Source organism: Diaporthe citri (genome assembly GCF_014595645.1).
Source record: "Diaporthe citri strain NFHF-8-4 chromosome Unknown scaffold_1, whole genome shotgun sequence".
In the NCBI taxonomy this organism is placed as follows: Eukaryota; Fungi; Ascomycota; class Sordariomycetes; order Diaporthales; family Diaporthaceae; genus Diaporthe; species Diaporthe citri.
Window position 1 is genome coordinate 4,719,592 of NW_025064846.1, and position 21,071 is coordinate 4,740,662.

Here is a 21,071-nt window from a genome sequence, read left to right on the forward strand (position 1 = left end):
GATCTTACGACCTTGCCGTGCTCGTCTTGGCTGATCTGGGTTGAGACACCGTCCCATTCCCTGTCATTTCAGTTGGCTTGTGGCCCGCCACCTCACTCTCGCACCCGCAGGGACCTGATTGACAGAGTTTGTGGCAGCAGGGCGAGGGATAAGCATCGGCCATGTCTTCTTTTCCCTTGCCGTCTCGAACATGTCAACCATGCTTCTCGCCATCACCTCGTTATTATATGCTCCGGGACAGTGTCTCGTGTGGCAGCACCGTTTCGGCTGATCTGCTGCGTCATTACGAGCCGTCAGTTGGTCCTGGTGCTGTGGTCCTATAACCCGTGTCACCGCATGGGACGACCACTGCTGGAAGCCCGGCCGCATACTCTCTTTCTCGTCCACTTTGCCTGTCCGCGCAAAATAATTTGTTAATCAACATCTCCTCCTCGGTAGTACCGCTTGTCTGGTCTACTTCTTTGTCAGACCTCAGGTCGGGCCACTCCGCCCGTTCGGTCGTCCGTCCGTCCCTCCCGCGGCCGACGTTGGCTGGCATAGCAGCCCTTTAATATCAAGCCCTGATTTGAGTCGCCCACGCCACGGGCTTAGGACCTGTGTTGTGACGAGAGGCTTTTTTAGTTCCTCAACTGCCGCCACACCAAGTGAGCGTCCGGAAGGGGCTCGTCTTGTTATTCGATCCCAGAGTTTGCCCTGTGCAACACAATCGCGACAGCCCTTCCAGAGGCTAGTCCCTGCTGCCCGAGGACCACGGAGGGCCCAGGTCTGAGTATAGCTCCTGTGCGCCTCTGCCTCCCGAATCTCAGGTCCTGTTTGCTACCCACCCACCTGGGAGAACCGACATGGACGCAATCGAGCAAACTTTCCCAGAGATTCTTGCCAGGGACCTGGCAAGATCGCAGGATGTGTTCCGCACCAGGAGCTTGACCGCAGGGTCGCCGGCGGCGTCACTGGCCCTGGAATGCCAGCCACCTCAGGTCCCGCGCCGCAATCCCGGTCGTGTTGTTACAGGTATGTTGCACCGCACGACTTCAGAGACCACCTTGTGCTCTCCAAGGGAGCACGCTAGGGCCAGGACGGACACCGCCAGAAGACAACAACATGGAAGACAGCAAGACGAGTGGCCTCTTAGAGGCCCCGGGCCCCGGCTCAGCTCGCTCCCAGGCCAACGGCAGGATCACATCTTCGCCATCAAGGAGATACACATGAAGAAGGACGGCAACAAGGAGAGCAGGAGGCTGTTCCTCAACGGCCTCGACGACGACTGGGTCAGTGATTCGTCTGCAGACATCGAGCCTGGGACGTCGTCGCCATCAGTCCGGACCCGGAAGCAGTCTGTGACCACGGCGGCCACATCGGTCGAGATCCATTCGGTGCTCGGAGGAGTAGGAGAAATATGTCTCTCTCCGGCCAGCAGCCTGAGCAAGGAAGCTGCACGAGCTCCTGGAAAGGGCGGCAGGAGCTGGGTGGACCTGGATCCTGACATGTTGAGGACCGAGGCAGACCTGGACGGAGGCGTGGCATCGGTCGGAGCTGCTGAGTACTCGGACGGATCCCAAGACCAGTCGGCAACACGGTCGAGCGCGTTGGGACATGCAGAACATTTTGCTCATGTCGATGTTCCCAAGAGGCGATCCTCTCTCAGCCACCAAGTCACCACTGTTGTTATCGGAGAGGCCACGCAAGTTCGCGTAGGCTGTGCCCCGCACAAGGTCGAGCTGGAGGCTGCTTCGAAGCCGCCAACACCCTCTTTACCATACCAGTCGACTGCCCCTCTGCCCCAGTCATACCATACCCCAGACGACTGGGAGACCAACGAGGCTGCCTCGTGCGAGAACGTTCATGCCAGGTGCCGCCAACCCATCTACGAGCCACAGTACGCCCTCACGGCTACGTCAAGCTATCAGCTGCGGCCTCCTTCGCCGCCTCCCCAGGAAGCTTTTGCTCACGACGCGTCCGACACTCATCAAAACTCGCGACACCATCCAAGTTTGCTTCACAAGCTTCGAAAAACACAAAGCCATTCCAGAATGCCCATCGTCACTCAAGTTCAGTCCTGGCTGGACTCGAGCGCCACCAACGCTCACCTCACCTCGACGACACACCTCACCACCCACTCGCCTACGAGCAAGGCTCCAATCGGCAGTGTCCGCGTCGCAGCTGAAGTCCTGGAGAACCTGCGCATCAGCGTCGGCAACTTCCCCGACACAATGCTTCGCACCTCGTCTCTCACCGTGCAGACGATCCGTAGCTATTCGCGTAAGCTCAGGCGCGGCGGCACCAGCAGTGGCGACCGTGGCTTCGGCCGTGACAGCGACGACTATGCGTTCACAGCTTTTGACGCATACACCACGGAATCCGTGTCTGGGTCGGTGGACCGCAAGTCATCTTTAGGCAACCTGAAGCTCAAGAAGCTCTCTCTGCGTGGCAAGAAGCTTCACCTCTCATCTCGCCAAGCCCCTTCTCCCAATTCGCCCTTCCTGAAGGAGCAAGATGACTTCTGGCCACCGGTGGACCACCGTAATTTCTCAATGCGGTCCAACACTCCCCCGTCTCGCAAGTCCTCCGAGGTGAGTGCCTGCGTTGGTGCGCTCCGCAGCATCTTCCCCGACGGGACCGACTACCTCCTCGACGGCCTGTATGCCCATCTTATCGCCTACAACTACATGAACTCTCTCTGCGGCGCGATGCCTCACCTGCTAAGCAGCCCCGGCCACCCCGGTCTGCGTTCCCGGCCATCTCTGAACTTCCCTCCAGGCGTCACTAGCCGTGCGGACCTGGAGCTACAGGACCGTGACGACCTGGCCATCCGCGAGCTCCAGGATGAGGTCGCCACCACCGCGTCGACCGCCGTGGTTCCCAAGAAGGCAGCCTCGCTCCTCGGCCTCGGCGCGACGCACATGGGCAAGCCTGTCAGGCCACGCCCCGGCACGCTGGGCGGCCGCAAGGACAAGCACCGCAAGACCACCCCGCCTGCCGCGGCCTTCTCCGCCTCTCTTGAGTCCGAGTCCGCCATGCGTGACCTCCGCGACGCCATCGCCGGCAACATCAAGCGACTGGTGGAAACGGTCAAACAGTGCTCGCCCGCCGCTGCTGCCAGGGATAGCGACGAGGACAGTGAGGATGCCGCCATCCTGGGGCAGAACGCCCGGGAGCTGGATTCGACCCTGCTGCGCGCGCTTTGTGAGGTTGTGCGCTGCTACGAGGAGCTTTCTTAGCGCCACCAACCAAAATTTTCTCGTTTGGATTGCGGGCTCCTCGCTCGCTACTTGCCGCTGCAACGGCCTGTACTTTTACTGCCACTGCGGCAGTCGTTTCTTGGAAGCCGCGACACGAGCAACATGACTTTTTCCCCTGGCGGCCAGACTCTGGAGGCTTTCTGTACCAACGCATTGCAACTTTTCTCTTGCGCTGTTTTCTTTCTGGTTCCTGCGACAAACTCGGCATACTTCGAGCCAACGCGTTTTGACTTGAGCCTAGCTCTCGATTCCATCCCGGCACCATTTTCGAATATCATCCCTGCCCCATCCGGCAAGTGGTGGATTGGTCAAGTCTCGGCCGGTCCATAACGATAGGTACTCTATAACAACCTCTCGTTGTTATTGAACCACCTTGTGCGGCGCGATCTCTCGGCACTTGGACAGTTCAGGTCTCAGATACTATCACCATTCCAACACTCGCCCAGGCAGAAGCTTTCCTCCAGGAGCATCTAGTCCGATGCAACAACGGTGTTGGGAGAGCGAAGCCAAAGGCCCTGAGTCTCAACACAGCAGGATCCGGAACCATCTCGGTTGTCAACTTTTCTTTTCTGTCGGCCTAGGTTTTTCTTCTTCCGTCCATTTTTCGGCGTCAATTCCAACCCTCGCGCCCACAGCATATTTTACTACACCTGACACGGATTTTCGTCTCCAAACGAACACAGGACTCACGGATTCAACAAACTATTCTTATTTTATTCTTAGATCTCTTCGACCATGGGTCACAGCATCTCCTATTGAATTGTGTACCAAGTATGAGGGAGTCCCCGCCCGCCGTTCGACTAATTACTGCATTTGCGCTTCGCGGGCTTTGTTCTCGCAGGTGGGAAAGCGTTTGGTGGTGGGCTCGGCTTGGCAAAAGAAAACCAGCATTGATTGCATGAGGGATCGTCAGGGGCTTGATGGCATCGTCTGCGCTGAGGATGAGGCATGAGGTGTGAGGCTCGCGAGCTTCAAAAGGTGTGAGAGGGGGACGTCGGTGGCGGGAACCCGTCGAACTCCCGCGGCACTGTCGTCGTCGATGAGCGGTCGTCCCAGGGAATGGGTGTTGAGACACCACTCTCTACCTGTTGGGATGCAAGACATCGCGTCGGTGGGGTTCTTCATCCAAAGTGTCTGTCCCACACTGACACGCAAGAGTCGAGCACTCATCTGCGTGCCGGGGGACACCAAAAAGGGAGGAAGGCACGAGAAGATCGTTGGTCGGATTGAATGGACTGTGGACTATCTGGCAAGACTGCATCGGTTGCGGAGGATCATTCACATATTCATATTCCCGCCTTTTCTGCCCGTCTTTTCTCTCTTCCCTGAGACCGGCTCATCCCGGACTGCTCAGAGCGCCTCGCCAAGATCCTGGAGTGCTTCCGACGTTCTCCCTTGCGCCTTGCGATTGCGCGGCCTATCTGCACTGAAGAAACGGTGGATAGGGGAGAAAGTTCGACGGGCAATGGAAATGATTTTTCTAATTCTTCTTGGTTCTCGGTTGGCGGATCCGTCTTTGTCATGATAGATACCAAATTAGGAGAGCCAACCAAAAGCCAAGGGCTTTGGTCTGGTGTGGTTTAATGGTCAGATGCACTGATTTGGCCTTGCAACATGCCCTTCTCGTAATCCCCCATTCGAAGAATGTGATGTGCCTGCGTGTTGTGTATGCACGTACCAGCAGCCCCTCGCCCATCGTAACTGCCGTGTTGGGTTCAGTGCTATTGTAAGCTTCAAAGAAGAGGCGGAGCCCAAATCATTGGACGAAAGGATAATGAAAGGGAGTTGCCTGTTGTGCTTTCTACGTCGCATCAGTTCGTAGGGCCTGTTGTCTTCCCGCTGCAACACATCCTAGCCTGCGCTGGGTGCTCCTGTGGTCTAGCATCAAAAGCTTACATCAAACCACCTTATACTCGCTACAATACCTGAGTCTTTTCCTCTTCGTAATGATCAACACGTCAATCAGCCCTATCGGCCCCTCGAAGCGACAACTTCCAGCACGCCAAGGCGGGTGTCAACCTGAACGCGGTAGTCCGGCGGCCCGCTATCAGTCGATGAGTGCCGTCGGAGCCTCCCAGGGCCCTCGCCCTTCTCCAGCGAGTCCTCGGAGCTCTTGAGGCTGCTCAGGTCGCTGCTCTCGGTCCACGACTCAGTAGTCTCCCGCCGCCTCACCCGGGACCGGTGGCCACTGCCGTTCTGAACCCCTCCACCAGCACCAACACGACCATCACTGCCGCTGCTGCTGTTACCGCTCGACCGGCCGCCGCCGTGCGGACCGCGCGCGTACCTGTCCTCTGGGGAGGGCGCGACAACCCTCCCGCCGCTGCGCAGGCCCTTGACGCTCGCGTTGCTCAGGGCCAGCATGCCGCCGCTGATGAGCAGCAGCACCAGCATGATCAGATTGCCTGCCTGGGTGGCGTTCCCGCTGCAGGCGGCGACAAGATAGACCAGGACCTTGGCTATGGCCTCGAGGTAGCCCTCGGCGTGCGTCTTGGGCCGGAGCCAGACGGTGGTGGTGAGGGCCTGGAGGTCGCTCGAGAGGCCGCGCAGGATGACCGTCGTGACCGGGCTGATGTTGATGGTGTACTGTGTGATGCGTGCCATCCTGGGGTCCAGGGAGAGTGGATGGGAGAAGGGCGGCGGGAGTATCTTTGGTTTTGGCCGAGAGCGCTGCTTTATGACAAATATGTTCAAGATGCGAGAGAGCATCAGGGCCGCGGTGAGGGCGAGTGCCCACCCTGTGCCGAGATTAGCAGGGAGCTCGTACATGCCGTGAGTTCTGGTATTAGAGAGAAAGGGGGACCCCACAATCTCCTACAAGTATTATCAACACAATAGCCACGCAGGTAAGTAGGGGGCTGGCCAGATACAACAGATGTGCCGTCCAGCCTAGGTCGGGCAAGGCAATACCATTGCCACCACCGCCCCGACCCCCGGTATACACCGATGCCCTCTGCCCACCACGACCGGCTCGTCCCGTACGCCACGACCGTGACTTTACGGGTATCTCGCCGACGTCCAGCACGACCGTCTCGCCCTCCTTGGCAGTGCGCAGGACATAGTTCACAACGGCCTGGTTGACGATCTGGTGGGAGGCGGGCTTCCCATCAGGCTGGATTTCGACGGCGACCAGGGTCTTGGCATCACCGTGAGCGACCTCGTCGGCGGCCTGCTGGTAGTGCAGACCCGGGGCGAGGAGGAGGCTGTCGAACCAGGAGGAGCCGCCGCGGAGAGAGGTCCGTTGGGCGATGGTGTTTAGGTCGGCGAGAACGAGTAGGCCTGCGGCAGAAAGGGAGAAGTTGGGAATGGGGGTGTTGGTCCAGCCCGGGATGAGGGTGTGGAGGGTGTTCGTGGTGGGTGTCATGTAGGCCATCGTGGTGGTGGTGGTGGTGGTGGCCTCACTGGCAGAGGCAGGCCTACCAGGGGAACCTACCCACATATATCTGCACCTATCTATCTGTGCAAGAACGATGGAGGCTGTTCCCAGGAGGGAGTCGGTCTTGGATATAGAAGGCTGAAGGGCCTAGCACATGCACATGCACATGACGAGCAGACGGCGGGCTGACGGCAGAGACATCTCATCTTTGGCACGCTTGTGACATGGATCGACCCGGTCTGAACCACAGCCAACAGACGGTTGGTGCCGTCTGCCTTGTGCGAGATGGGAAGCTGAACGGGCAGCGGAGGGTCGGGTGTGTCAGCTCAGCCGAGAGCATGTCTGATAGAGATGGGAGGCGAGGTCAGGCGACGAATGAGACGGCCCGCTTGGCAGCACATGATGGATCTACACAGGGGCGGGCTCGCAACCAGGCACACACCTCTCCAGGCAATGACAGCGCCGGAAGAGGGCGGTTACGGCGGGATGTGGACTTGTACGTGTGCCAGTCGTCCCAGGCACATGGCAGTCCTGTACAACGTCGGGTTCACGAAGTGACATGATACATACCACATACAAGAGAACGGATATTTGCGCCCGTAAAAAACAGAGGGTATACACCCCCGTGTGTCGCTAGCACTAAACTAACACCCGCGCCCAATTCGCACACCCAGTTCACACACTCAATTTATATCCCCAACACCTATACACCTAGTTTGTATAAGTATTGGGTGTGTGGGTGTATGGTTGTTAGGTGTGTGGGTGTTAGGTGTGTGGGTGATGTTGGGTGTGTCACCGTACCTATGTGGGCTGTAAATAGGCCTGGTGATGTACGTCCTGTCAGGCAGGCCCAGGCCTGGAGGTGGGGTTCTCGACTTACATGCCCCAAGCCGCAGCTGCAAGTTGGATCCCGGGAGCAGAGTGGAGTTTGGTCCTGCTTACTCAGCAACGACGACATCAAACAGCCGAGCGAGTCTGGTCGAAGCATCCGGCCGAGATTGCCAATCGCGGTCATCAACTTCTTCACTGATTGCATTCACTCCTCCTCACTGTTCAACCAGCTCAGCTGCATACAGCCTTAGCACTACCATGTTACCGTTCGCCGGCCCATCCCTCTGAACGAGCTCGTCCTTCGCACAGAAGCCGAGCGCGCCCGACAACCGTCCATCATAAAATCGTCGACTCAATTATATCGGGACCGACATCGAGAACCCCTCCACAATGCGACCCCGTCTTCTCCGGCGGTTCCTCCTCCGCCAGCTCAAGACACCAGACAAGCCGACCCGGACGTTCACCCACAACTCACCCGCCCTCTACAATGCCCGCCCACAGCTCCCCTTCCTCTCCATCCCGTCCCGCTTCCAGCGCCAACAATGGCGCTACCTCACCACCGAGCGCAAGACCTGGCTGCGGCGCGAGGCCATCCTCAGCGTCAAGTACACCGCATATGTCTGGGCACTCTTGGCCTGCGTAGCCAGCGCCGCTTTCGCCGTCCAGCAGGAGTTCCTTGAGCGCCAGTTCCCAACCCCACACGAGTGGTCTTTCCTCACCAGGATGCGGAAGAGGGGCGCCGAGGCCGAGAGGAACCGGCCAGACGTCGTCATGGAGAACTGGGCACTGATCAGCCAGATGATGAAGGACGTCATATCCAGGCTCGAGGACCCCGACGGCGACGGAAAGGGCCTCAAGGACATGGGGCCAGAGAGCCCCGCCGGCACAAAGGACGTTTCCGCCATGCCTGAGGCTTGGAGACGAGGATACTACGAGGCGCTGCTGACGTATGCGAGGGCATCCGAGCACGTTGAAGGCTGGGTGCTTGACAAGACAAGGAAGACTGTCTTTCCCCCCGACGTCGTCAAGGGCCCCTCCAACCCGTTTCCCAAGCCAATACCTCCAGGTGCCAAATCCGCCCCGCGCGAGGAAGACTGCGTGCCGGCGGGCTTCCCCAGTCCGGACGAGTGCTACCTGAAGCTGCTGTCCACCGAGGGTTTCACGTCAAAACAGCGCATGGATGCAGCGCTGGCGTACGCGAACTGGCTAGAGTGCAAGGGTGTGGTGGGGCCTGCGGCCATCATGTACGACGACGCTGTCAACTTGGCCATAGAGGAGATATACAGTCCCGGCGCACCACCACTCATCGATCCCCAAACAGCAGTTCTGAGCGACAAGGCCGACCGCAAGCCTTCGACAAACCTGCTCACTTCTCTGACGGCACTGGCGACTTTCAAGGCCCGCCACGAGGAACCGTCCGCTGCCCTACCCATTCTCGTATCTATACTCAAGGCACGGCGATCACTATCCAGTGAGCCGCCACAGAAGAGCCCCGATGAGCAGCTTGCCGCTCTTTACGACGGGACCCCCAAGAAGGACGGCCCCCTGCAGACAGTGCTCAACCTCTTCAAGCCCCCACCGTACCCGCCGCCGCCATCCGACGGGACCTCACCTCCCATCCGCGACAGCAAGGAGCTCTGTGAGGAAGCTGCCCTGGACCTGCACATTGGTGAGATCATGTACGTCCTGAAGGAGTCGGCTCGCGAAGACGGCCTGGCGTGGACACGCGAGGGAGTCGACCTCGCCGAGGAGGAGCTACACAAGGTCCTGCAAGACGACGAGGATAACCGGGAAGCCAAGAAGGCATGCCGCGAGTGCCTCGCCTCCGGTTTGGATAATTGGTCCGCCATGGTGAGCCGTATGGTCCAGGAGGAAGAGGCTGCCAAGGCGAAGGGCGAAACCAAGTCGTCGTCGGGTTGGTTCGGCCTGTGGTCTGGCGGGAAGGTCGCGGAGGAGAGCGGTGGCAGGTGGGCTGCTGAGGAGAAGGTGTTGATCGAGAGGACGGTTCGGGCGCAGCAGATCCTGGAAGATCTCGAGAAGCCGAATGCCGGCTTGATGACCTCGCTGCTGAAAGCTTAGAGAGACTCGTGGCAGGCGATGTCCAGAGATGACTGGGTGCCTCCGCCCGAGTGGGCAGTCACTTGGTATCGGACTAGGTAAGGCTGGCAAAATAGCCTCTACAAAGGGAAAATGAGAGGGGAAACATCAAGTATGAAGTGATACCCGCATTAAAATTGAGAACGGATGGTACCCTGGGATATTACTCGCACTATAGCAGCAGCCAATCAGAACATATCATCTAAGCCTGTTCATTACCTACCCGCTCAACACCCACACACCTAATAGGTTCTAGTTATATAAGTATTGGGTGTATAGGTATTGGGTATGTAGGTGTGGATGCGTAGGTGTTGGGTGTGTGAATTGGGGGCATGGGCGTTGGTTATCCGTTTCTGCTGGTGCGAATATCCGTTCTCTCAAAATTTCACAAGCGGGTGGCCGGCATGTTCTAAGTCACAGTGGACAGCAAGGCTGCTATCGATACCATTCTGATTAAGTATCCGAACCATCGCACCATTCATGTGTGAGCCCTGTATCTGTGGGACTCGAGGCACCATCCAGCCACAACGGCTTCAGCGCCTGTTGCCCCCCGGCTTTCAGTCGTCTTCTCTAGGCTTGCCGACGACAGAGACATTGTCAGGGACAGCAGTGTCCTGCTTGTTCTTGCCCTCCCTCCTTAGGCGATCCTCCCACTCTTCGCGGCTGATGATCTCCAACCCGCTCTCTTTCTCCTCCTCACGCGTCGGCTTCTGGAATGCAGCAGCAGCAGCCGCACCATCGGCCGGGACGTCCCCCCACGCACCACTGACGCCGCCATCATCGCCATCAGCCCAGTTCGGCGCGGCGCCGACGTGCTCGTCGGCGTAGGTGACCTCGACTTCGGGGTTGGCGTAGTCCGCACCGGCGCGGTCGACCTCGGCCAGCCAGGCGAGGAGGACGTCCTTGGCCTTGATGAGCGTCAGCTCCGTGTAGTACCGCTCGCCGGAGCTGAAGACGTAGGTGCCGTAGTCGGTGGGGAGAACCGTCCTGTCGTTGCCGTCGGGCCCGGAGAGGAGGGTGCCGGCCGGCTCGTGGCAGGTGGTGTAGAGGCGGGCCTTCTGTTGCGTTCCGAAAAGTACCGTGTTAGCATAAACACAGACTGGGAAAGGCGAGAAACATGGCGGCACGATTTGCCGCAAGTTGCAGCAGCACAAAAACTCACCTCCCTCAGGAACGCCCTGAACCCATCATCCCGCACCGAGCCAGCATCAAGCCCGCCGCCCAACATGGCCAGGCACCCGACCCTGCCTCCCCAGTGCGCCCAGTCCCCGTCTAGGACCTTCTGCGCCGCCGCCGCGCCGTCACCGACGCCCACGACCTGCACCACCGCGTCCGCGGCGACGAGGTCCTTATTACCCAGGACCTGCTCGAACACGCACCTGACGTGCGCGACAGGGCTGTCGTTGCGCGGGACCATGTTGGCGCAGCCGTTCGGGCCGTCGTCGCGGAACCGGCCCCAGTGCACGGCGCTTCGCATCGGGGCGCCCTGCGCGCCTCGCGGGGTGAGGCCCCGGCCGCCCTCGGGCCACCACCACAGCTCGCCTGTGTTGGCGAGGACGATACCCGGGGTGGTATTGGTGTTGGCGGGGGTTTTGATGCTGCTGCCGCCGTCCGCGTGGTTCTGATCGCTGTCGTGATCGTTCTGGAGCAGCGCCCTGACGATCCCCACCATGCTACCCTTGTCGACGCCGCCCGCGCCGCCAATGACCCTGTGCGCGATGACACCCAGCTCCTGCTCGCTCTCGCCGACGATGAGGATGACGCGCTCCTTGCTCTTGAGGTCTGGAGAGACGAAGATGGGGACATGGGGATCAGTGGTCGGGGTGCCGAGGGGCAGAGCGAGCTTGGTCAGGCCTAGGGCCTCGAGGCGCGGGTGGATGAGCTGCGCCTCGACGGCCGTGTTGAAGGCGAACCGCTGGCAGTCGTTGTGGCGCACGTTCTTGGTGTGGAAGTAGTTGAAGTAGTAGTTCGGCCCGTCGATCAGGCGGATCTCGTCCGACTTGGGCTCGACGAAGTAGCTGGGCGGGCTTTTGGTTAGCTGTCATTGATCATGAATTTCTGCGATGCGTTTGGTGTCTTGAGGGTCACGCGAAGTAACTGTCGACGGCGAAACGAGGAGTAAGGGACAGGAAGCAAGGTGACATTATCGACGTACCCAAGTTTCTCCAAGTCGGCAGGGAAGGAAGGGTCTTCTGGCAGACCAGACCATCGTCGTCGAAACATGTCGGATTGTTTGTGCCGTGGAATCCACTGCAATGTGGCTAAGTTGTTGATATGGAGAAACTGGATAAGGAGGAGATGATGGGAGAGCGGTGGTGTGGTCGCGGCAAGAAGTCGGGCTTTGCTGTTGTCAAATAGTTGGAAGGCAAGACTGCAAAGTCTGCTAGACCACTTCAGATCGAAAAGTTGTCAGTGGTCTTTCGAACAATTAGAAAAAGAGGCAAGAAGAGTGCGTTGTCTGTTCCCAAAAGTTTCCCCACAAGAGCAGCGTCAACTTTGTGTCGTCGTTTGCTGACGGAAAGCCCTTCCCCAAAGGACTTGCAGTATTTGCTCGCCCAAGGACTCAATAGATGACGTTCAGACAAACACGCACAATAGGGATTGCCAGACAGCCGACTTCAACTGGGAGTTTGTCTTTTGATATTTGTACCTGGAGGCTTTTCTTTCGCCTGTAAAGTGTTGATATACAAGGCCTGCTCATCTTGAGCCACCATTGGTCTCCTCTCACGGCCTGCCATCACACAATGGCAGCGTCGTCCCATTCAGAGGCTGCGTATCAAGAGGTTTCTCGTCATTGCAACGTCTCGCACGAACATGACTGAAAAGTCAAGGTCACAGCAGGACCGGTATCTCTTCCCCATCGGTTCTCGAAGCCGCTTCTTCCCCCTCCTGCACTCCCGTCTACCAGCTAGCCTTCTGCACACCAGGCAGGGAGCCCGCGATGGCCTGGAGCCGGAAGTTATACTGTGAGTACCCAATGCAATCAGCAAAACATCATCATCCTGTACCTCCCCGACTCCACCTCCCTATGACTATCCACGGCTGTATGCTTACCCTCGACATCTTGAAGTCGCTGAAGATACCACGCCCCTTGCCGCCGAGTATGCACCGGTTGCGGATCTGCGTCGGGTTCGTGTAGCAGTGCATCTGCGTCAGCTGCAGCTGGGCCTCCGCGCGCACGCGCGGCGCGAGGGTCGTGTTGCGGATGATGTAGCGGAGGGCTTGCCTGTGTGCGGGAGAGCGCGGAAATGGTCAGCCTTTGCTTTCCCCCATTCTTCGCCGTTCGTTCTCTGCGGAAGCGGGAGTCCGTCCCTCCAGGGCAAGCAAGCGGGTTCGGGGGGCGCGGTTTGCTCTGCTGTGGATCGGATGAGCGGACGTACCTCTCCGCCTCGTGCTTCTCGTACACCTTCCGCTTGGTGTGGTCGCGGATGACCTTGATGTTGACGAAGCAGCCCAGGTCGAGCTTCTTCGCCCTGAACATCGACATCTTCGGGAGGCGTTTGCGGGCGGGACAAGCGTCGTTGGGTCTGATGTTGGCGATCGGCAAAAACGTTGCGATGCGATGTCCAAGGGTGCTGGATTGCATAGCACATCCACCACAGTGACTTACGTAAGCGTCAGGGATCTACAGAGTCCGTCCCTCCTTGGGAGTCTACTCGTTCAACATCAATCGTGCCCAGTTCACTAGGAGCATGGCATTTTCCTCGAAAACAGAATTTTGTTACTTCAACTGACAGTCACAATGCCATGATTCGAGAACTTGTTTAAGCGATTTTTGTTCTACCGCTACAGAAACCAACTATAGAAATAGAAAAAAAACTTTCAAAAAGTAAAACATCCGAGTTGTACAGCGAGGTGTACAAGCTGCTTTATACCCTTTTGGTTATCCCAGAACGCCAGATGCCTGAAATAAGACTGCGACAAGGGCATTCCCTCCCTTAACTTCACCTTCACAAGCCTCCCCACCTCTCCCCCGGGTCAGGCAGCCGTAATAGGAGCTGGCACGTAAACAAAGAAAAGCTGACCCGGCAACCTCCGAAAGGTACGTAGGTTCTGGGCGACATCGGACCATCCTGCAATGTTCATGGCGCATCAACCGTGATAGACTGCGTCAGGCGGGCGTGTGGTGTTGTCCATCAGGTCAACCTGCACATGGTTGCGATCCGTGCCTGTCGCGCCGTCTTCTGTGGCCCAAGCCTACTCATCTATAGTGGGATTCCTTCGTACTCGGCATAGCCCAGTGCCAGGTTCATGTTCTCTGTAGGGCCCAAAGTTAGTAAAGCGCACGTCAAGAGAATGAGCACAGGGCAGTAGACTTACGCAGACACTGCGTCGCAGCCCCCTTCAACAGGTTATCAATGGTCGCACAGACAACCACCCTCTTGCCCGAGCTGTGCACCGCGAACCCGCCGATCTCGACACCGTGCTTTCCGCTGATCGCCTTGACCAGCGGCGCCTCGCCCACCACCTTGACCAGCTTCTCGCCAGCATACCTCTCCTGGTACAGCTGGCGGATGTCCCGGGACGTCATGGTCTTGTTCAGCGGGATGTTAATGGTGTGGTGGATGCCCTGGAACCAGACTGCCACGTGTGGGGTGAAGGCCACGCTGTGGCCGAGCTGCGTGCTGATCTCCCGCTCGTGGATGTGGTCGGTCAGCGAGTACGGGATCAGGTTGTTGGTCAGGTTCTCGACGTCATTCTTGGGCGAGGGCTTGGTGCCTGCCCCCGAGTATCCGGAGACGCCAAACACGGCGGGCTCACCGCCCAAGTGCTCCACCAAGGGCGCGAGGCCGAGCTGGGCTCCGGTTGCGTAGCAGCCGGGGTTGGAGATGTCGATCGCATCGTGGATCCTTTGCCGGGGCACGAGCTCGGGAAGGCCATACGTCCATGAGTTGTCGAATCGGTAGTCGGCGGACAGGTCGACAATGACACTCTTGTGGCTGGATGACTTGCGGCCCTCGTGGACGGCCTCAACGTAGGGCTTGCAGACACCGTTTGGCAGCGCCATGACCCAGCAGTCAATCTCGCCAGCCCTCTCCTTCTCCCGCACATCGTCGGGGCTGAGGTTGACATATGTGACCTGGGCCTTGTCGTATCCTTCCAGCGGTGTTCCTGCCAGTTCACGAGACGACACGTACGACAGCTCCATGTTAGGGTGAGAGTTGAGAAGCGAGATCAGCGCTTGGCCCGTGTACCCACGAGCACCAATCAGAGCCACCTTTGCCGGCCCATCCCTCGTCTTGTTCCTCTTGCCCAGTGGTGGGTTGGGGTTGGTGGTCGTCGCAAAGCCTCGGGACTGGCCGGCCGTCTTGGTCTGCCACGAACGAGGCCTGGTCATCGTAGAGAAGCCCCGAGCTTGTCGCGCACCGGACTTAGGTGCGGAGGTGGCACCAGCGTTGATGGCGGCCCGCTGCATCCGAGCCTCGAGGTTGGAGTCGCCCAGCATCGCCCGACCGTGCGTCTCGAAGTCCTTCATTACGTTGATGACCTCGTTACCGTCCTCGATACCGCACCAGAACATTACATCGCCGTTGACAGACAAGCTTCCATCGGCCTTGTCCCAGAACCATGTCAGGTTCTCGTCATGCTCCCTAACAGTCCAGACTAGCTTCGGAAAGTCCTTCTTGATGGCGGTGAAGAGATTGTCGGCAATGTTGCTCAGCCAGCCAGACTTGGTGATGGTGAGCGTCGCCAGGGTCGCCAGGGGGCGGGATTCGCTCGGTGGCAGGACAATAGCCAGCGCCCTCAGGGCTTCGTCGTAGTAAGCCTTGAAGGGGTTCTCCTTCAAGAACTCAATGTAGGTGTCAACAGTCTGCCGCGCGTTGGGCCCCTCCCTGTCCCGGATGAGCACCTCCTTGAGCTTTTCGACGTCGCTGAACTCCCGCAGGCTCGTGGACGCAAACAGCTTGTTGCCCCTCCGGATGAGTGTACCGGCACCAGAGTCCGTGAACAGCTCCTTCTGCAGGTCCTGGGGGTGGATGATGGCGACGGATGACGAACGGGGCAGCGTGTCCAGCAGTTCCTTGATCTCCCTGATCTTAAGGCGAGTTCCGTACTTGCACCACGCCTGTGACATGTAGTACTCGAATTCCTCATCCAGGTTGATTGCAGAGATCTTGCCACCCTCTCCGTCGAAGAGACCACCCTTCTCCGACAGGTAGACCACCTTCAATGGCTCCAGGGCGCGGGCAAGCTCGGCGGCCGCGACATCGGCGTTGACGTTGAGGCACTGGCCTTCGGGGGTGTAGGCCAGGGAGGTCAGGACAGGGAGGCAGCGGTGGTTGATAGCCTGCTCGATCAGGTCCTTGTTCACGTTGGTGATCTTGCCGACCAGGTTCCACTTCTCCTTGTTCAGGTAGTCTGCCTCGAGCACGCCGTTGGTGATGGGGCGGACGTGGACACCCATCTCCTCCAGCCGGTTGGTAAGCTTCTGGTTCTCCTCGAGGAACAGCTTCCGCGCGACGGCGAGGGTCTTGTGGTCCGTGATCCGGATGCCCTCCTCGAACTGTGGCTCGACCCCAGCGTCCTCCAGAAGCTTGTTGAGTTGTGGCCCTGCGCCGTGAACGACGACAGGGTAGAGACCGACATGGTAGAGGAACGCCAGACTATTGCACAGCTCGTCCAGGCTGTGAAGAAGAAGATTATCAGCCTCGTGCCCCAAGAAGCGCCCAAGGTCTGTTCTGGGCAACTCACTAGTCGGTCAGGATAGCACCTCCAACCTTGATCACGGCGAAGCGCTGCGACGAGACGGATGTGAAGTGCGACAGGTACTGCTGGACCTCCCTCTTGGACCCCACGCTGCTCAGCGTCTGGATGACTATGCCGCGAGTGCTGAGATCGGTAAGCTGCTTGGTCGAGGTGGAGAGGGCGCGGCGGGAGCATTCGGCAAGTCGCGCGCTGGCAACCACACGGGGGGCAGCGGTCTGAGGCTTGGGCAGTCGGGCGCATCGGCGGGCTCCGGCCCGGAAGGCCCTCACGGAGGTGGACAGCATGGTTCCTGTGGAGATGCTCCTGAGGCAAAGAATTGTTGAGTTAGCCGGGCAGAAGGGACGCAAGGTATCTGTTGTAGCAGCAAGCTGACAGCAGGCCAATTGGCTCCGTGGCAGGTGGCGGCAACAGGAGACGGAAAACACCCAGGCTTTGGAGTCTCGATGTGTATGTATCTAGTGGGGAGATAAGGGATCTGCCACAGATCATCCGTTTGGAAGGGTGATATTTCTCGGGGCACAGTCGGTCGAGATGGTCCAATACACAGAAACAACTGCCTTGTGATGCTGTCTCATGTTGCCGGGACCTGCGCAGCGGACTGCGATTGCCCCATTCTGCCAGCCATGGTGGCCATACCAGGTTGGGGCGTGGAGGGCTGGTTGTTGACTCACGATATCTCCCGTTCTGACTCGAATGCGCAGACCACAAAACCCAATTGAGAAGCGGAAAATTGCCTTCTCACGCGGTCAACATCGAAAGAGAAAGTCAGTCAGCTACGGAGTGGAGAGTGTCTAACACGAGAGCGAGGGAAGGACGCAGAGGAAAGAGAGAGGGAGAGGGAGACTGTGGGAGAGGATCGGGTGTGTATTGTATGTGCTGGTGTGCGGTGCCGACTGGGGTATGGCCTGGCTAAGCTCCGGGCTGGGGTTCCACCACCCAAAAAAAAAGTTCCAGAGTTGCGTGGGGGAGAGGAGGGGCGGTTCAAGGCCAAGGAGGGATTTTTCCAAGGCCCAAGACGCAACGCCGAAGCCGCTCCTCGCACGCCCGAGTTACCTAGTCTAGTCCAGCCAGTCTGCCGCGGCCGGCCAGCCTCGCAACCGTTTCTGCCCTGCAAGCTCGTGGTTGGGTGCTCGCCGCCGCCTCCCCCGCGTCCGAACCCGACCTGGGCGAGCCCATCCAGATTCCCGGCATGTGAGCATGTCTGCGGTATTAGCCTTGCATTGAGAGATTTTTCATGCTGACAACAAGAAGCGTGCAGGATCGTCGACCACCTGCATGGAGCCAGCAACGAGCGTCGGTTCTGAGCCGAGGGATAATTGTCATCATCATCACTGGACCACCACCACCCTCTTCTTCTTCTCCAGCAGGCCTCATTCCCTCGTTTCGGAACCTTGGCACACCATGGGGCATCGGCAGGAGAGCCCATCCCGGTACAAAGTTATCAGATGCCCCTCTTGATCCACCCTCTCCCCTTGGACTCTCACAGCGCGGACGCCCGGCACACTCGTGCCCGAGGTCTTGGGCGCGCGAATGTTTTTATCAGATGCCCCAGTGTGGCCCACTCCAGCTGGCTGCTCCAGCTGGCTGGCTCCAGCGATTGGTGTCGTAAACGCGAGAGACCTCGGCTGCGTTGGTGGACATGACATGACGGATGATGGGTCTCTCAAGGTACTCCGTACGGACGTACATGGCTTCCAGGCTCCTACAGAGCCAGCCTCCATCGGGCGATCTCCCTGTTTAGGCAGTAGGCTATGTAAACATGTGTGTATTATGGAGCGGTCAGTCGCCCTTAAATTTTTCGAACCTGCCCTTCTGGCACACCTCTCCACTGCAGCATGTCACAATTGCCGGCTTTAGATGCAGGCGCCTGAGAAGCCGAAGCCAGGCTCGCCATTCCTACTCGGTGCTCGGGTACCCAGGATGGGTGGAAGGTATCCAACCCACCGCCTCCTCATGGTGTGTACGAGACGTGTTGACTTATACGCGAGGGGTCTGGGCTGGGGTTCCACCATATTCTGCAGCTGTGTCGTCACTCGGTGAGATCCAGCTCGTGTTCATATGCGGCAACCCGTGCACCCATACCATGTCCGTCTGTCTGACCTCCGGCTTGGACTCCGCTGTGCGAGGGCTCACTGTCACATGTGTTGGGCGGGCTTCAAAGTAAGTCGTGAATGTCTCCATTAAGTGATTTGCAAAAAAGTCATTTGCCATTCCATCATACATACAGTCCCGCGTTAAAGGTGCTTGGGTCGTTGCCAGCCTAGTAGCATCGCTCTGGGAGAGACTCGGAACCCGGGCCGTGACCTGGCGTAAAGCCCGCGGCGAGAGCACGCTGCGAGACTGCTCTTCCGTCGTTGGTCATAACCGAGACGTGAGTTTAGGTTCATCAAAAAGGACCGGTCGAAATCAAAAGCTAGAAAACTCCACCCTTGCTAGGTAACTCGAGGCTCGCACGCCTGCCAGCCAGCCATTCCCCCTCGTCGTTGTCCACGTGAGGATGCGTCCCGAAGCCGGCGAGATCGACAGTCGTGTAATCGATCATTCGCTTCGTCGTATTCATGCCGCAGTGGCGCCATGATGCCTTGCGTCTCCAGCCTTTGCCAACCGCTTATTTGGTCTGGGTGACCACAACTGCGAGGACAACCGTCAGTAAAGTTACATTACCAGATACAAAAAGCCACCCGGCGCCCGGGGGGGGAGCTTGTTCCACATACTCGGTACGATGATGATCAGGAGCAGGATAATAACGCCTGCAATCAGGCACATGCGCATCTTCATGTCCTTCCACCACATCTGCTTCCGCACTCTGTTGGCGCCGCGGCGGAAGCCATGGGCCTGGTTGGCCAGGTTGTCGGTCTTGGTCTGCAGGTGGTCCAAGTTCTCGCCGCGCTCCCTGACCTTCTGGATGTTATCGTGCATGACATTGACGGTGTCGTCGATTTCCTGCAAAACGCTGCTGCGTCAGTCACTTGGCACAGACATTACACATGCTTGTAGCAATCCGCGGCAACGCCCGGCTCAGGAGCCCGAACAGCGAGTAGCTGACGCCTAGAAGGTAGCTCTTGTCTTGATCGATACGCGATGCGGGTGGAGGGTCGGTGCCGGATGGAGAGATCGCGCTTGTGTTCTTCCTTGGCAAGTTCTGGGCGTCTGAAGCGGCACTGTCGCCCCTTGTCCGCTGTCTCTGACCGCTGATTGAGCAGTTGACATTTTGAAACGTTCAGAAAGTGCTCGTCGGCATTTGGAGTGGCGATACTCCTGTGCCCTTTTTGATTCCAGAGCTTCGCGATCGTGCCGCCGAAGGTGTGATGCTGATGATGCAGACGGCGCGCTGACGTCGCTCCAATTCGGCCGCGGCGGAAGCAGGGCGACGGGTCTGGACCCATCGCAATCTGGGAGCTCCTGGCGAAACGAAATGCAGGTTTCTTCAATGAAAATGACTTACCGCTTGCAGAGCTTGTGTCCTCCTGTCCCCGCCGCGTCCCTGTCGCGGATCGGGGTCGTATGGGGAGTGGTTGTCAGCCATTGCGGCGGTTGTGTGTGTGGTTTTGCTAGGGGTTTGGAGGAGTCGGATCAATCGGGCGGGATTCTGTGATGGCTCTTATCACAGAAATCAAATTGCGATTCGTCTGTTGTTTGGATCTGATGGCTCGATGAGCGGGGGTATCGTAAGTGCGGATGGAGAGGCAGAGATTCTGTTCGTAGGGGAGGAGGAGAGAGGAAAGTGGTTGAGAAGCGGTAGGGTTTTGGAAGTCGCAGACGGAGGCGGGAGGTTATGAACAGCTGAGACGCTTCGCTTTGGCTGCTGAGGCAGGACTCTTGCAGGGTTCGTACTGAGTCGAAACAGGTCTGTCTGAGGTGGGAATTGGGGCTGGCGTCACTGAAAGAAAGCACCAGTCAGCGCCACCACGCAAGCACCCAGAGCACCCCAAGCAACCAGGGTGGGCGGCATGGATGGGGCTTGAGTGTCATGAGCTATGCTCCTTTGGGTGGCTCTGCTCCCCGTACTCCGTCTCCGTCCTGGCTGGGTGCTGGGGTGACGAGGCCTCACAGGACCTGGGTGCCTGTTAGTGGCGAACATGGCTCGCTCATATCTTGCACTATCAACTCCACCGCACCTTGCCGCGGGGGCCGGCCGGTTTGAAAGAGCTTCTGAGCCTGCTGCACCCCACAGAACCGGCTCGACATGCTCTGTAGGTCCATTCCAGCCCTCTCTTTTTCATTTCTCTTCCCCAGGTTGCCTGGTTCTTGGTTGGTTGCCTGGACAGCGTCTATCTGTTTGCGAGGACAGGCAGGCCAACAGGAGATACGAGAAGGTCATCATGGCCAGACCGCCCCCGAATCTGCCGTCTCCCAAGCACCATTACGCAACCTCTGGCCCCTCCCTCAGCCCTGGCCGCTCGGCGTCCAAGCCTTCTTCCCAAGCCTTTCCGTGTCTTCCAGGCACGATCAGCCGGACCAGGGCCACGAGGTGGCAGTGCAGACACCTCCACCGAGCTCTCTCCTCAACCCTCCCCCATCCCCAAACTCTAATAACTCTACAACCGCAATCAACACAACCCAGCTCATGTCAGCTCAGACCCCTTCACATCATGTGAGAGGGCAGTGATCAGAGTCGCGTCGCTGTGTTATGTACAGACCACCAGGCATATCAGCCAAGGCCGTCTATCTCGTCCTCCCCTTTCCCATTCGTTGCATCTCTGTTTCATCTCTGTTCGCTCTGCTTGCCGTACCCTACTAGCAACCCCCCCCCCCCAGACGGACCGCTTTTGCCTGCACGGACCGTGACTGGACCCCTATGCAGGGACCAGAAGCTGCCT

The 21,071-nt window shown here is 58.6% G+C and overlaps 7 protein-coding genes across 7 annotated transcripts; 2 read left to right on the forward strand and 5 right to left on the reverse strand.

Annotated features, from left to right (window-relative positions):
- Positions 1 to 842: 842 nt before the first annotated feature.
- INS49_001298 (uncharacterized protein) lies at positions 843 to 3,218 on the forward strand (the record flags this gene model as incomplete). Its single annotated transcript, XM_043162130.1, has 3 exons — positions 843 to 1,011; positions 1,165 to 1,894; positions 2,030 to 3,218. 3 exons carry the CDS (start codon positions 843 to 845, stop codon positions 3,216 to 3,218), a joined length of 2,088 nt encoding a protein of 695 aa, XP_043030636.1.
- A 1,989-nt stretch (positions 3,219 to 5,207) lies between these two features.
- Positions 5,208 to 6,612, reverse strand: INS49_001299 (uncharacterized protein; the record flags this gene model as incomplete). The annotated part of the gene is made up of 2 exons (XM_043162131.1): positions 5,208 to 5,977; positions 6,201 to 6,612. The coding sequence occupies 2 exons, from the start codon at positions 6,610 to 6,612 to the stop codon at positions 5,208 to 5,210; spliced, it is 1,182 nt and encodes a 393-aa protein (XP_043030637.1).
- A 1,224-nt stretch (positions 6,613 to 7,836) lies between these two features.
- On the forward strand, positions 7,837 to 9,525 carry INS49_001300 (uncharacterized protein; the record flags this gene model as incomplete). Its single annotated transcript, XM_043162132.1, has 1 exon — positions 7,837 to 9,525. One exon carries the CDS (start codon positions 7,837 to 7,839, stop codon positions 9,523 to 9,525), a length of 1,689 nt encoding a protein of 562 aa, XP_043030638.1.
- Positions 9,526 to 10,100: 575 nt separating this feature from the next.
- On the reverse strand, positions 10,101 to 11,766 carry INS49_001301 (uncharacterized protein; the record flags this gene model as incomplete). Its single annotated transcript, XM_043162133.1, has 3 exons — positions 10,101 to 10,601; positions 10,706 to 11,561; positions 11,699 to 11,766. 3 exons carry the CDS (start codon positions 11,764 to 11,766, stop codon positions 10,101 to 10,103), a joined length of 1,425 nt encoding a protein of 474 aa, XP_043030639.1.
- Positions 11,767 to 12,444: 678 nt separating this feature from the next.
- On the reverse strand, positions 12,445 to 13,030 carry INS49_001302 (uncharacterized protein; the record flags this gene model as incomplete). The annotated part of the gene is made up of 3 exons (XM_043162134.1): positions 12,445 to 12,507; positions 12,598 to 12,769; positions 12,924 to 13,030. 3 exons carry the CDS (start codon positions 13,028 to 13,030, stop codon positions 12,445 to 12,447), a joined length of 342 nt encoding a protein of 113 aa, XP_043030640.1.
- Positions 13,031 to 13,748: 718 nt separating this feature from the next.
- On the reverse strand, positions 13,749 to 16,535 carry INS49_001303 (uncharacterized protein; the record flags this gene model as incomplete). The annotated part of the gene is made up of 3 exons (XM_043162135.1): positions 13,749 to 13,801; positions 13,864 to 16,169; positions 16,237 to 16,535. 3 exons carry the CDS (start codon positions 16,533 to 16,535, stop codon positions 13,749 to 13,751), a joined length of 2,658 nt encoding a protein of 885 aa, XP_043030641.1.
- Positions 16,536 to 18,859: 2,324 nt separating this feature from the next.
- INS49_001304 (uncharacterized protein) lies at positions 18,860 to 19,777 on the reverse strand (the record flags this gene model as incomplete). Its single annotated transcript, XM_043162136.1, has 4 exons — positions 18,860 to 18,882; positions 18,966 to 19,194; positions 19,232 to 19,435; positions 19,697 to 19,777. 4 exons carry the CDS (start codon positions 19,775 to 19,777, stop codon positions 18,860 to 18,862), a joined length of 537 nt encoding a protein of 178 aa, XP_043030642.1.
- Positions 19,778 to 21,071: the final 1,294 nt, after the last annotated feature.